This window comes from Protopterus annectens, chromosome 1.part1 (genome assembly GCF_019279795.1).
Source record: "Protopterus annectens isolate FY-2018-M chromosome 1.part1, PAN1.0, whole genome shotgun sequence".
In the NCBI taxonomy this organism is placed as follows: domain Eukaryota; kingdom Metazoa; phylum Chordata; order Ceratodontiformes; family Protopteridae; genus Protopterus; species Protopterus annectens.
In genome coordinates, this window is record NC_056726.1 from 1,748,790,750 (window position 1) to 1,748,805,075 (window position 14,326).

Consider the following 14,326-nt stretch of genomic DNA (forward strand, 5'->3'; position numbering starts at 1 on the left):
ATACATGATCTGTTTTACAAGAGACTTTCTTCATTTTTTTGCAGTTTTTGAATGAATCAATTTAGATTCTTGTTGCTTATTTGTTGACTTGATTTTGATCTGCTTTATGCAGATAAATTGCTCTTTTGTGCACAGGCTTATGAACATTAATACATTTTGATTGACTGAACAGTTTTAGGCTGCTGCACAGAGATATTTTTCATTCACAAAAAATAAAAATAAAAAATAAATGAAGGTTTTAACAAATAAATAATAGCCTGTCCATTTGATACATAAACATTTTACATTGACTGTTCTATGCAAAAATAATAAATATATAGAAGTGGATGGTGAAATAAAATGTTTATTTGAGGTTGAAAATGTACACAGTAGAAGATTATTAACTAGAAACAGATGAAAGACTATGTGCATTTCAGTTCCAAGCCATACTGCTACTCTCCACTGATCACAAGTCACAAGTCAGCACTCACAGTAACAATATTTATAATCTAATTTAGGACTTAATTTTTACTTTAAACTTTCTATGTTTTAAAGCAAAATTAACTGCCACAAAATGTTTACATCCTTCACTTTTAGATTTCAAAAAATCTCATGAATGTTGCAAATTTTCAGGTACTCTCTAAATAGGTGTTTCCAAGCAGGTAAAGTCATGTAAACAGAGAGTATTTTTGGTGACCAAGGAAAGCTCAGTAAGTAAAAGCATCTATTTTAAGGAGTGATGTCATAGTACTAAAGTGCTTATGTGATTTACTTGAAGATGCACACTATACATTGGGAAGATCTTTGAATCAGTCACTAGTCTTCTAGATACTGTGATCACATTAATGTCATAACTAAAATATCTAAGATAGCAGCATGCCATAATAAAATTGGATTATATTATAATTCAGTATTATTATATACAACTAAAAAAATACAATAAGTAAATTGTATAAAAATCCATTTATGGTTATGATACGCTAACATGCCTGTAGCTCATTCCCAAGTTTCTTCTTTTGTTTTGATCCAGTCAGAAGACGATCCATCAATATGAGTTTTTGGCCAATTGGAGTATTAATCTGTCTTCCAAAATTCTGATTCATGGTATTTGGAATTTTATCAGAATAGATAGGTACATACTCTGGTAAGGTTTTCTGTACTTTTGGTTTTCCCTACGAAGAAAGAAAATGTAATATAAATAACTGCACTGCAAGTACACAATGTTTTTTGTAACTGCTCTTATGTACATACACAAAAGTGTGACATTATTTATTAAAATATTTATAATGATTCACTCAAAGAATCTGCAAACAAGGTCCAAGACATTAATACTAGGACTTACCTCAGGAACTGGGTCTGAGGGTGGTATGGTATTTAATAGTGACTGCTTGCTGGTCAGATGAGCCATTTAGCCTGAAAAAGCTGTGTGACTGTTGGGGATCACCACCCACAAGGTGAACTGTAGGGCTGAGATGTAATGCTAGTCAAGTGGCAGATAAGACTGTGACCGATTTGCACAGACTACACCCTAACAATGTAAACTGACTGTTAAAATATGGAATGTTACCTCAGTGCTGGGGATGCAAGAAATAAATATGTAAGAGGTTGAAAAGTACAAGCTACATATTGTTAGTCACCTGCAAGCTATGGCTGGTTTTGTGCCTACACAATGTTGGTTAGAAACCAGACTTCTCTGTTAAGAATGGATGTTCTCTTACTCTGGAGATGAGACTTGGGAGAGTCCCAGGGATAGTATGGGGCTAATGAAATGCCCTACCTGGGTATCATACACTTGGAATTTGTGCCAGTAAATTCAATTCAATCTAGGTGAAAGCTGTAGAACAGAAAACTGTCTGGTTAAGCATATGCACCTAACAGCTATTCAGAGTATCTGGTCTTCTCTACAACCATACACTGCTACCTATCAACCTTGTAGTTCAGCTGGGAGCTTTCAATGCTCATTTGGGGAATGATGAAGATAATCGGACCAGATTATCTGGTCTTCTCTACAACCATACAATGCTACCTATCAACCTTGTAGTTCAGCTGGGAGCTTTCAATGCTCATTTGGGGAATGATGAAGATAATCGGAGGGGTGTGGCTGGGAGAAATAGCTTGCCTGATCTTAATCCAAGTCAGGAAATTGCTGCTCAAATTCTGTGCTAGTCACTGGCTGTCCATAATGAACATTGTGTTTGAATTCAAGGCTACTCATAAGTACACTTAGTACCAGAACACCTTCAGTCAAAGTTAAATAAATACTTTGTAGAAGTATTCATACCTGAGGCAGTATGTTCTGTGGCTATGGTAAATACTGGAAACCCTAAACATTTAATGAGGATATCCTGAGAGCACCTAGTGGATACTTCTATGCAGTATGCCTAACTCCTGTCTCTTGAGCAGCCTGTGGAGCAACCTCTTTTACATACTAGGGGTGATCAGGGATATGCAGTCCTAATGGACCTGTGGTGACATCAGTGGTGAGGGAAGCAGTCAGTTTAAAAGGAAAAGGCATTTCTTGCACTGGTAATAGGTATGTCTCTAAATCTGACCAAAAGACATCAAAAGACCAGGAAGGTATTACCTATGACAGCTCATGAAGACAAGGCTTAGGTTTAGCAAAGTCCTGGAAAATGACTTCTATGTGGCTTAAAAATTACCCAGTTACTCAAAAGTGGTTGTGGGATATTTTCCAGATTGTTCTCAAAAAAGATGAAGAAAGACTAACGTAAAGTGAGGACATTGTCAGGAGAGGGTATGAGCATTCTGATGAACTCAATCTGGTAGGCATGCCTTCCCTTTGAGGAGACAGTGACGTAAGAAACTTGTGAGATAATGTCCATATTTGTAAATGATGCCAGTACTGTAATCAAACAGTTCCCTGGTGGGAAGGATGCAAGAATGGATGAGATCTCGTCGGAAATACTGCAGGTTCTGCATGATAATAGCATGCCATGGATAACATACCTTTTCAATGCTGTATTGAAGACAGGGTCAGTACCTCTGGACTGGCAAAATTAGGTTGTGGATCCTGTTTTTGAAAAGTGAAACAAGTGAGTGTGTTACATTTACACAGCACTTGTACTACCCATCCTATTAAGAAAGCCTACATCAGAGTGCTAGAAAGGAGACTTAATCAGAAAACTGGCATGCTGATAAGAAGGAATAAAACAAATTCTGTCTTGGCCATGAAGCAATGAATCAACTGCTTTTTTTCCTTGGAAGCTTCCTGGAGGATTTTGAGGTGTTTGCCATTAATGTTTAAATATGTTTTGTGAACCAAGAGAAATAATATGACTGCATATCCTAGAATGCCCTGTGAAAGGTGCTACAACAGTACAAGGTCCATGGGTCACTGCCCCATGGCTTTTGGTCCATGTATCTGCAGAAAACTGTAGCTGCATTCTGAGTGGGAACAGGACTTTGTAGTTTATTGTTTCCTCCCCTGTTCATGACTTTTGTGAACTAGTTATTGAGATGTAGATGTAACCGAAGTTTATTTAATTATCTTTGTTTACTGTGAAAGTTCGACTTGAATAAAACTCTTTTTCAGCAGAGGCCCGAGGAGAAAAGCTCTACATTTAACACCAGTTTTGACATTTATACAAAATACAGTACCCAATCTAGGCACATGAGGGGTTACATTCATATTGTTAGCATATGATTGTATCATTTTGGTCTCAAGTGACTGTGACCATTAATGTGCACTGTAGTGGTTCATTATTAAATATGAAGACACAATCTGGGATGAAACTTGGCACCACTGAATTGGAGTTCATGTTGTTTCTCTCAAAAAAGAGTTGACTGCTTTCTTCAGTGTGTGTGTGTGTGTCTGTGTGAGAGAGTGTGTGTGTGTGTCTCTCTGTGTTTGATGGGGGAGTGGGTACCTCAATTGTTTTCTTAACAGAGGGGACTGGGAGACTGACCAATGGATGATGCAGCAGCACTACCACAGGTATTGTACTGGAGTAGTGTGGTGAAGTGGGAGCTGTGATATATGATAAAGTTTTAGTTTAAAAGTTGCACTTGATCCTTATCCTGACTTACAGTCACAAGGTGCATGTAGTGAATGAAAGGATAAGATCACTAATACAGCTGCTGAAAATGAGGAGAGTTAACTTGCAAATGAGGTTCCTGGATTTCCAGTAATGGTAGACTGAGTGAAACAGTGAGTTTATGGACCTCTGCTACCTCAAGCCGAGTTACTTGTCTGTCACTTGCATTTAAGTCAAAAAATAAGTGTATGCAAAGTGCTTACCCCTGTTGTAGCAATATCATTGGGAGTGGAATATTTATGCTAGCAGGAAGTGCTGCTGATATGCAGGATGTACCACTTCATTATATGTCCCCATGCATTCAGAGAAGCCTAGTGTGAAGAGCCAAAGCCATTCAAGCACTAGCACTTCTAAACTGGAGCTGAAGAAAATAAAGGAAGCCAAGGATATAAAAAGGGTACTAAAAGGTATTCTAAATTTTGCTTTTAAAAGAGAAACTCTTGGAAGAAATTGCTGATCTTTGGAAATGATCAATTGTCCTCAACACTGGAATTGTAAATGTGAAAGGTGGATTTCGAAAAAACCAAAGTAGCCACTGTGGATGTGTATTTCTTCCCTAGGTAAGAGAATGCCCAAGAAACCGCAATAGATGCTCTTCATCAGGAAACTTAAATAAATAAATAATAACTGCTGAACAACATGGAAAACCTAGACAGTCACCCTAGGGCAACCAGTTTAGCTTTATTTGGTCCATCTAATGGAGAAGAAACACCAAATACTATCTAATCCTTACATAAGTTCTTCCTCAAAATGGTGGGACTCTCAAATCATGGATCATAATATATTACAGAATGTGCTTATTGCTTGCTTTGTTCTATAATGCTCAGGGAAAAGTATTGAGGTCTTTGATTATTACATTTCTTAATTATTTGAAGATGGTAATAATTTTCATTTTCATACTAGAACATCCATCAAAGAATGCTACTCATAGAGCAGCCCAAAAATACTGTGGATTTTCTTTTGGATGCCCAGCAAGGCTAAACTACTTACAAGGACATCTGTGATATCTTGGTCACTGCTTCTCCAATATTCACCGTGAAACATCCAAGGCTTTGGGTCTTCTACAAGGACTCAACTTTCATAATGCAGACTTAGCATCCAGGGAACTGCAAGTCTTGACATTTGACTTTTTTTTTAAATAGCATGCTCATCTACATTTTAGTTTTGTTTTTTCCATTTTTGTGAATTCAAGTTTGGTAAATCTTAGTTGAAAAATACTGGTAGAAGCACTGCAGCCTTTATAAGCCTGAAAATGGATGAGACATTAAAACAGTGCTAAAGGTTATATTGAATTTGTGTTCAAGGCTGTGTTTTTCCCACTCAGGCAATTGGATTAAGGCCATTCACCTCATCCCCATACAGGGTGGCATGATGGTAGGAGATTTACTTCTGGTTGCCTCTTTTAATGTGGGTGCTATAAATGAAAGATACCTGGATGAGCAAGTTCATCCTTGATAACAGCAGTTCAGCATGTAAAACATTTGTGGGTCATCTTGGTGCCACACATCTAACAATGTGTAGTGAGCCACACAATCAGACAAAAACTAACATGCTTCTAGATCAGTTTCAAAGCCAGGAAAAGGAAAGATGTTAGAGGTTACTGAGAATGGACCTGCTCATTCAGATGATTCATTATATGGCACCCCCTACACCACCTTAGTAATACCTGCTAACCTAACACTGCCCCTGCTTCTAACCCTAACCTGACTGATATCTCACCTTAGAAAAATCCTTTCCATAACACTACCACTACTCAGACAAAATTTAGGGCTTTGTGTTACAGAAGGATTTTTGTTTACAGATGGGAAAATGAAATTATTTATGTCTGCAATCTTTTGTACTCTCTTTTTTTTTTTTGCAATCTGTTTTTTATTAGCATTATTTTTTTTAATATACAAATACAGAGATAATTACAAGTCACACAAAACAAATAGGCTCAAAGCGAGTAAGTGAATATACTTAGAAAAACCTGCTTAGGTACAAGTATAATCATCCTAATATTACAAGGAGAAAATATTAACCTACATTATACAAGTGAATAGGAGATTATCAAAGTGAGAGGTAGCAAATTCAATAACAGGTGTTTATTATACAGATATGAGGATGTGTAACAGTACGCCTAAAACCTATTTGATTTAACTATATACATTATGTACACTTGACTGTCACTAAATGATTGGGTGTTAGTATAAGGAAGTTAGTTGTTAGTGTTTACATGAGGGTAGGAGAAAATGTAGTAACAAGGTTTCTTTTGTGGTCTTTCATGGGTTAGAGTGGAGGTAGATTTTAAAGATAAGAAATGTTTGATGAAAAATTAACACACCGAATGAAGAGGGGGAGTTAGATACGAGGAAAGTGAAAGGAGACCCAAAAGAGAAAAAGGGGAGGATGGAAATATATGTAGGAACATTATTAATTAAGAGCATCTATAAGGTTATTCCAGTATTTTTGGAAATAACTTATTTTCTTTTTGCTTGTTGTCTTTAGTTTACTTGCCAAAACATACTTGACAGCCATCGACTGGAAGTCCTTCCAAGACATTTTGGATTTGTCTAGCCAGTTTAATGTGATGTACGTTTTGAGTAGCGCACAGAGTGTCACAATAATATGTTTAGTTTCAGACTTAAATGGACTTGGAAATATATTTAATAACGCCATTTCCCAGGATAGGGTTGACTTCATGTATCCCATTTTCTCAAGTTGGGCTCTTAGAGAGCACCATAGTTTGTACACATTTTTACAGGACCAAAATATGTGGATTATATCTGCCACTGACTTGGGGCATGTTGGGCAGAAGGGTGAGGTGTTTGGATTAATTTTATTTAAGAATGACGGCGTGTGATAGGCGTTATTGTTTATCATGAGCTGGGTATAAATTAGTTTTTTGAAGGGGGTTAATTTTATTGTTGGGTCAATTGCATCAAGTTTTTGGCTAAGTGCTATTTCCCTGTTTTGTCCATCCCAGAACTTAGAGAATAATATACTGTCTTGATGTTTTATTTTTGTTTTTAGTCTATAGATATTGGAAAGCATTTTAGTCCATGATAAAAGTTGGGTTATTAGTGTCTGGTTCAGCTGGTAATCTAGGGGGATCACTGACATCTTGTCTGTAACCAGAGATATTAGGTAAAATATTTGTTTAACGATTATATAGTATTTTTTATTGACTGCCAATGAAGATATGATAGCATTCAATGGTAGGTCTTTAATTATACAGAAGTCCCACACAGTATAGTTCCTGATAAGAGGGTAACTATCGAAATTTAACATGTTGTTACTCAATTTAAAATTGGGATTTAAATGAATTGGTTGGGCCATCATTAGAGAGTGCCGCAAACCAAGGGATGTTATCAGGTTTTGAAACTCACTGATATTTTTCATTAATATAGGATGAATTTTATCTTCTTTGAGAGTTTTAGTGTTAAGAGAAATAATTGCTCTAGGGTTGATATTGGATGCCTTTATATGTGCATTGTAGATTCTTATCCATAAGGGGTTCCAGTCATTATTTGAATGTTGGAAGTTAGCTATGTGTACAATATGACTAGCATTTATTATATGGTAGTATGATAGAAAGTCTGGAAGGGCCAAGCCTCCTCTTTCTTTGGGAAGTGTTAGTTTGGTCTAGCTAATTCTGACATTTTTAGGGTACCAAATAAAATTTCCCCAGTGTAGTATTTATTTTCGAAAAAAAGTGTTTGGGATATTTTGATTAAGGGTGAAGAAGTGGAAGAGAAGTTTGGGGTGAATGTTCATTTTTATAATAGCTGCTTTTGAGAGGAGGGGTAGGTTTAAACTCTTCCATCTTGTGAGATCTTCCATGACCTTAGACCATGTTTTGTACAAATTGCTATTGATTAGCTCTTGTTTGGGGTGGACAAAAGTTATACCCAAATATTTTAAAGAATAATTAACTTTGATCGTTGTTTCTGGTATAAAAAATTCTTTCTGACCTAGAGGGTTTAGTGGGAATATTATTGATTTGTTAGGATTGATGGCGTAATTTGAGATTTGTGAAAATTTGTCTATTGAGCTTAGAATTTTCTCCAGTTCCGTTGAGGGGAGTTCTAAATAGATGTTTAAGTCGTCTGCGAAGGCGGTGTATTTCACTGGTACTTTATATAAGTAGACTGAACGGTGGAATGTTTTTTGACTTAGTTTAAGCAATAGAACTTCAAGATAGATATTAAATAGGTAAGGTGATAGTGGACACCCCTGTCTTATGCCATTTATAATTTGAATTGGTTTGGAGTTTTTTTTGTTTATGTTGAGAGTAGTAGTGGCCTTAATGTAAAGGGTTGTCACCATTTTGATGAATTCATCAGGGATGGAAAAGCGTTTCATGATTTTAAAGAGGAAGTTTAAATTTACCCTGTCAAAAGCTTTTTGGGCATCAATAGAAAGTGCATACTTGGGGAATTTGTCATACTTTGTCATATGGGTTATGGCTTCAATAGATAGAGTGTTATCCCAAACATGCCTATTGTTCATGAAGCCTAATTGGTCATGGGATATAATATGTGGTAATATGTTTTTTAGTCTATTTGCTAAAATAGATGCTAGAATTTTTATGTCAAGGTTAATTAAAGCAATTGGGCAGTAGTAATTTGTGCTGAGATTATTGTCATTTGATTTTTGTATAAAAATGGTCTTGGAGTTGTTAATATATAAATCAGATATACCAAACTGGATTATGTGGTTATAAACTTTATGAAGCATGGAGACAAGCACTTGCTTAAAGGTTTTATAGAATTCTGACACATAACCATCTAGACCTGGGGCTTTACCTGGTTTCAGTCTGTCAATGGCCAGCGAGATTTCATTAATGGTTATACGTGCCTTTAGTAAGTTCATGTGAGTATCACTTATTGTTGGAAATTGTAATTCGTTTAGGAAGATATCCTGTAGGCCTTCTGACTCAAGTGTTTGAGGACCATAAATTTCCTCATATACTTCCTGAAATACATGTATGACTTCCTTATCTGTGAAAAAGGAATGACCCTTATGGTTAATTTGTTTTATTGTGGTAGGAGGGGGCTTGACATTTATTATCCTTGCCAGGATCTTCGAAGGCATTTGCGTCCATTCAGCATACCTTTGTATGAGTCTGGACTCCATAAGTGAGTATTGACTTAGGTGTAATTCATGCAGTTGTTTTTGAGTGGTTGTCATCTGTTTCTCAATGTCTAGAGAGAACTTGGTTTGCAGCTCTGATTCTAATTTTTTTAGAGCGCCGTGGAGTGTGATTTAGATTGTTTTTTAATTAGAGAAGCTTTTTGGATAAGGGTACCTCTTAAGGTAGCTTTGGCTACCCGCCCATTTGTCACCCATTGTTCGTCTAAAGGTGTATCGGACATATCAAAGGAGGTAATTGTCTGTGACAGGAAATCTTGAATTTCTCTTTGGAGAGTCAAGTTGTTCAAAAGGTTTGGATTAAGGGACCAGTTTGTAGGAATACATTTCTCATGGTTTGGTTTATAGATAATTAAGTGAAGGTTAATTTTGGCATGGTCGGAAATAGTTCTGGGGTCACTGCGATATACTATTTCATAGGAAGAAAAGAATGTTGAAATTAAAAAAAGTCTGTGCTGGACCATGATTTATGGTAAGCTGAGAAGAATGTGTATTTACTAATAGAGGGGTCTTTTCTAAAGAGTTCGAAAGGATCAAACAAGTTAAAGTCGTCCATTATATCTCTTATAGTGTTAGTAGTACCTATGGGCTGTTTGTTGGTTTTGCAGGTTCTGTCCATTTCCGGTCTGATAGTCATGTTCCAGTCCCTGCCAAGGATCAATAGATGATTGTGAAATTTTTCAATGAGTGAATAGAGGTTATAATCTTTTGTACTTTCTGAGTTTTGTAAGATCAGTATTGTCAATGCTTAAAAGGATTTTGTTGTTTTGCACTTGACATTTAATCCTTTCAATCATTCATGCAATTATTATATATCATTTAGAGTTGACAGTTTTCTCAGAATGCAGCATATACATTTTTTTGCTGTTCTGATACACTGCCTTCCCTGCTGTTTATTTAACTGACCACTAGCAAAGTACTTTGGACAGAGTTGTTTCCTACTGAAATTTTCTGCTGATATTTGATATGTTAGAGCAGAATAATTTTTAATATGACCATATTGTGTTGAGAATTTAGGTTAAAATTTAAATGCTTTTAAATGCTTATATGACATATTTCTAAAACGATCCCAACTTAAGGATTTAAAATCTAACCAGTGTTGTGTAATGTTAATTTCAAAAGGGAAAAACAAGTTACAAAGACGAATTGATACTTTTTGTCTGTCTCATTGGAAGGTGCATGAAGTAAGACTAACTTTCAAGAAAAAGTATCTTATTTCCTCTTGCAAATTTTATCACTCCCTATTAATTGGTACTTTATACTCTGCTTAACTCCAACTTTTGCACTCTGTTTATAGCTTTTATACAGACCATAAGTATACCCTAGTACTTTAATAAATAAAAAAATATTTTCTATCATCCTCCCGTCTTGTTGTTTTACTATTTTGTTCCAGAATAAACTTAAGTCAAGCATTTACTGTATGCAGTGTATACAGTTACACATAGTGTAGTAAGTTAATTGTTAATTATTACTTCTTTTTAGGGTTATTAATCTCCTTGTACCTTTGAAGTTCCTTATCTTATGTTAGGTTATAATAAAAAATTCTTCCAATAAAAAAGATATTTAAAAAAAAAAATCTTTGATATGACTAAGCCAATTATACAGACAGCATTACACTGATAAAGAATACCCAAACAGACAACAAAACATGGATTTGTGCATAATGTCTGGCAGTTTAGCACAGAGGACTAAGCCTAAGAGCTGCTAAAAAGCTTCATTCAGTAGTCCTGGGTTTGGTTTCCTTACTCTACGTTTGCCTCCTATTTGACTTTGAACAAGTAATTTTTAACCAAATAAGTACTTCTGGGTTGCCCCCAAACAAGCATATGTGTTTAGCGAGCTTACCTTGTTTTCTGCAAATACTATTACTGGGTGTGTACACTGTATTTTAAATCAAGGGGTTGCACCCCCATTGCCACTGTATTAGGTAGTGCTAAACAGGGGCTTTAAAGGAAATAAAAAAATAAGCTCTGTATCCGTGCTCTGAAAATGCATAATGATACAAAAGCTGGCAGGCAGGTATGAAAAATCATAGGAAGTGAATTTTTTCTTGTCTAAGATATAAATTGGCTTGATGTTGTGAATCCCTTGTCATCCATCACCAGTAGCAAAGTGCAGTGGACTGGACATGTGCTGCATATCGGTTAGCCAGTACAGTTAGTAGATGACATGTATAATTTTGACAAGGGTACTGCAAGTATATGTAGTCTACTCACTGGTAGCACAGCTGGCTTATGTATGTAAGTGCAGCAAGCAAACACAAACTGTTAGGATTCACGAAACATTTTAAAATATACGCTTTATCACATCACTATCTGTTTATACATTATCATCACAGAGAATCCATACCTCTCAACCTCTTAGTGTAAGAAATTTGGACAAAGGGCCTAAAGTAGGGACAGATTATAAACTTATAAAGCTGCTAGAATATCAGGATTTGTGTTAGCCTGTATAAAGTCTGAAACTGAAATAAATAATATTAGTGAATTCAATTATCAGTGATTTGCAGGAAAATCACAAATTTCAAGAGGAACAGACCAACAATATGAGGCAAAAAGCTGGACATATTGTGAAAATCTGGACACTTGAGAGGTATGCCTTGAGATTCATGTTCTAGTTCACTTTCATGTTCTATTGTTACAGCCTCACTGCAAATTACATTGTCTCCTACTATGCATGCCTGTGTGGGTCTTAATGCATGAAGAAGAAAATGCTCTACTTGGTCTTGCTAAGTATTATTGAGTTCTTCATTGGGTTATCTTGTACAGTGCATATACATGCAGTGGAGTTACAAATGTATGTATATGCCAATTATGGGACAATATGCCACAGTTAACTTCTTGATAAATGCAAAACAAAGGTACTTTGTGTACTTTTTTGTTTGGAATTATATCACTGCATAAGCCAATGTATAGATTTAGATGACAGTCAGTGTACTACTACTACTACTGGAAGATTAACTACTACTACTACTACTGCTGGAAGATTAACTGCTACTACTACTGGAAGATTACTACTACTACTGGAAGATTAACTACTACTACTGGAAGATTAACTACTACTACTACTACTACTACTGGAAGATTAACTACTACTACTACTACTGGAAGATTAACTACTACTACTACTGGAAGATTAACTACTACTAATACTACTGCTGGAAGATTAACTGCTACTACTACTGGAAGATTACTACTACTACTACTGCTGGAAGATTAACTACTACTACTGGAAGATTAACTACTACTACTACTACTACTACTACTACTACTGGAAGATTAACTACTACTACTACTACTACTGGAAGATTAACTACTACTACTACTACTGGAAGATTAACTACTACTACTGGAAGATTAACTATTACTACTACTACTGGAAGATTAACTACTACTACTGGAAGATTAACTACTACTACTACTACTACTACTACTACTACTACTGGAAGATTAACTACTACTACTACTACTACTACTGGAAGATTAACTACTACTACTACTACTGGAAGATTAACTACTACTACTACTACTGGAAGATTAACTACTACTACTGGAAGATTAACTACTACTACAACTGCTACAACTGGAAGATTAACTACTACTACTACTGCTACCACTGGAAGATTACATGAAATTTTAAGTGTTCATGATGTGATTATCGATGTTTTGCTGGAATGTAAAGCAAATTAAATTTCTAAGCTAATTATAATTTTTAGTATCTGCTTTTGACGTAATCCATGGTGGTGCAGTGGTAGCATTGTTGCCTCACAGCAAGAGGTTCTCCCATTCGATTCTCAGCTAGTGTGTGGGGAGTGCCTTCTGTGTGGAGTCTACATGTCCTCCCCGCAAGTCAAGTGGCATTCTGAAAGACATGCGTGAATGGGCATGCTTCATTGAAGGTGGGCATTGAGCTGGCAACTTGGAACCGTGAAAATCTACTGCCAATCATTAGCGGACCAGAGTTCCGCTGTGGCGACCCCTAACCGGGAAAAGCCTAAAGACAACAACAACAGTATCTGCTTTTGACCTTAGGAAGAACAAACTGCAACTGAAACTACTTGCTATTGTTAATTTCCTGCTGTTTGCAAAAAAATGTTGTATAGTCATTGGGCAGAATTCGGAAAAGTTACTGCTGTACTCTTAGTTAGAACCATTTCTGATTCAAAGACAGCCATATCATGGTGTTTTGGTACAGAGATGTACAGCACTGCAGTGAGCTGTTTCTTTAACCATGCTAAATGCTAATAAGGTGTTCCAGGGGGGACAGCCTTTGCCAATTAGCTAACTACTTTCTCCCAAAAATGCCTGCTGTAATGCATTTATGTAGCCAAAAGCTTGTGTTTACCCATCTTGGTGAAGTTAAGTGCTAAGGAGTTTAGTGGACCAGCAGCGCTAAGGTGTGTGCATGCATGTGCAGGTGTGTGTTTGTGTGTATGTACTGGGGCTGCATTTGTGAGTGTGTCTGCCCAGGAAGCTGCATTTTGGCATTTAGTTTTGGGATATGTAAGGAGGGATAAGGGTAGGTAGAGGTGTCTGTTTGTGTGCGTGTGTGTGTGTGTGTGTGTCTGTGGGTGAATGCTTCTGTAAGTGAGATCAGATGGGAGGCTGTGTGTGTATTTACAAATGTGTGTGGGGGGGATGTAACACTTCCACACTCCCCTAGACTAATGAGCAAATTCTGCAATATTGGGGAGTTAGTAACATTAGACCCCAGGGATACTTCATATTGTGCCTTAAAGGACCACAACGGGATATTAAGTGTAAATCCTCAACATGCCAGCCCCTTTTCACTCTCTATTACATGATCCTGGTGCTAAAAATCTGTGTTCCATATTTAAAAAAAAATTAAATATACTGTTTATCCCGAAAGTACAAAGCTTTACCATACTGTCTAACTTTCACTTTGAAAAACAAGCCATCGCTCTTGAGAATTCCTCCTGTAGTCTCCTAAAAAGTGACATCATGAACACCAGAGAAGTACAGTAGTATTCTTGAAGTTCCCTCCCTCAAATTGACATCAGCACTACCACATTAGCATGCAAGTGAAATAACAGTAAAAGACCCACCTATGATGTGATGTCAGTGCTACATCGTCCATCCCACATCCAAAAGTTCATAAAAGCCAGCAGCATGCTGTATGGAACCCTCTTTCTATGTTGC

At 36.5% G+C, this 14,326-nt stretch overlaps 1 protein-coding gene across 1 annotated transcript in view; it reads right to left on the reverse strand.

Moving 5' to 3' along the window:
- Window positions 1-327: 327 nt before the first annotated feature.
- The window catches only part of CCHR1.PART1H2orf50 (chromosome chr1.part1 C2orf50 homolog), a 398,845-nt gene continuing 384,846 nt past the window's right edge, over window positions 328-14,326 (reverse strand). The window contains exon 3 of the mRNA XM_044084301.1: window positions 328-1,151. Coding sequence (XP_043940236.1) covers window positions 960-1,151 — 192 coding nt within the window. The 3' untranslated portion in view covers window positions 328-959. The remainder of the gene's footprint in view (window positions 1,152-14,326) is intronic.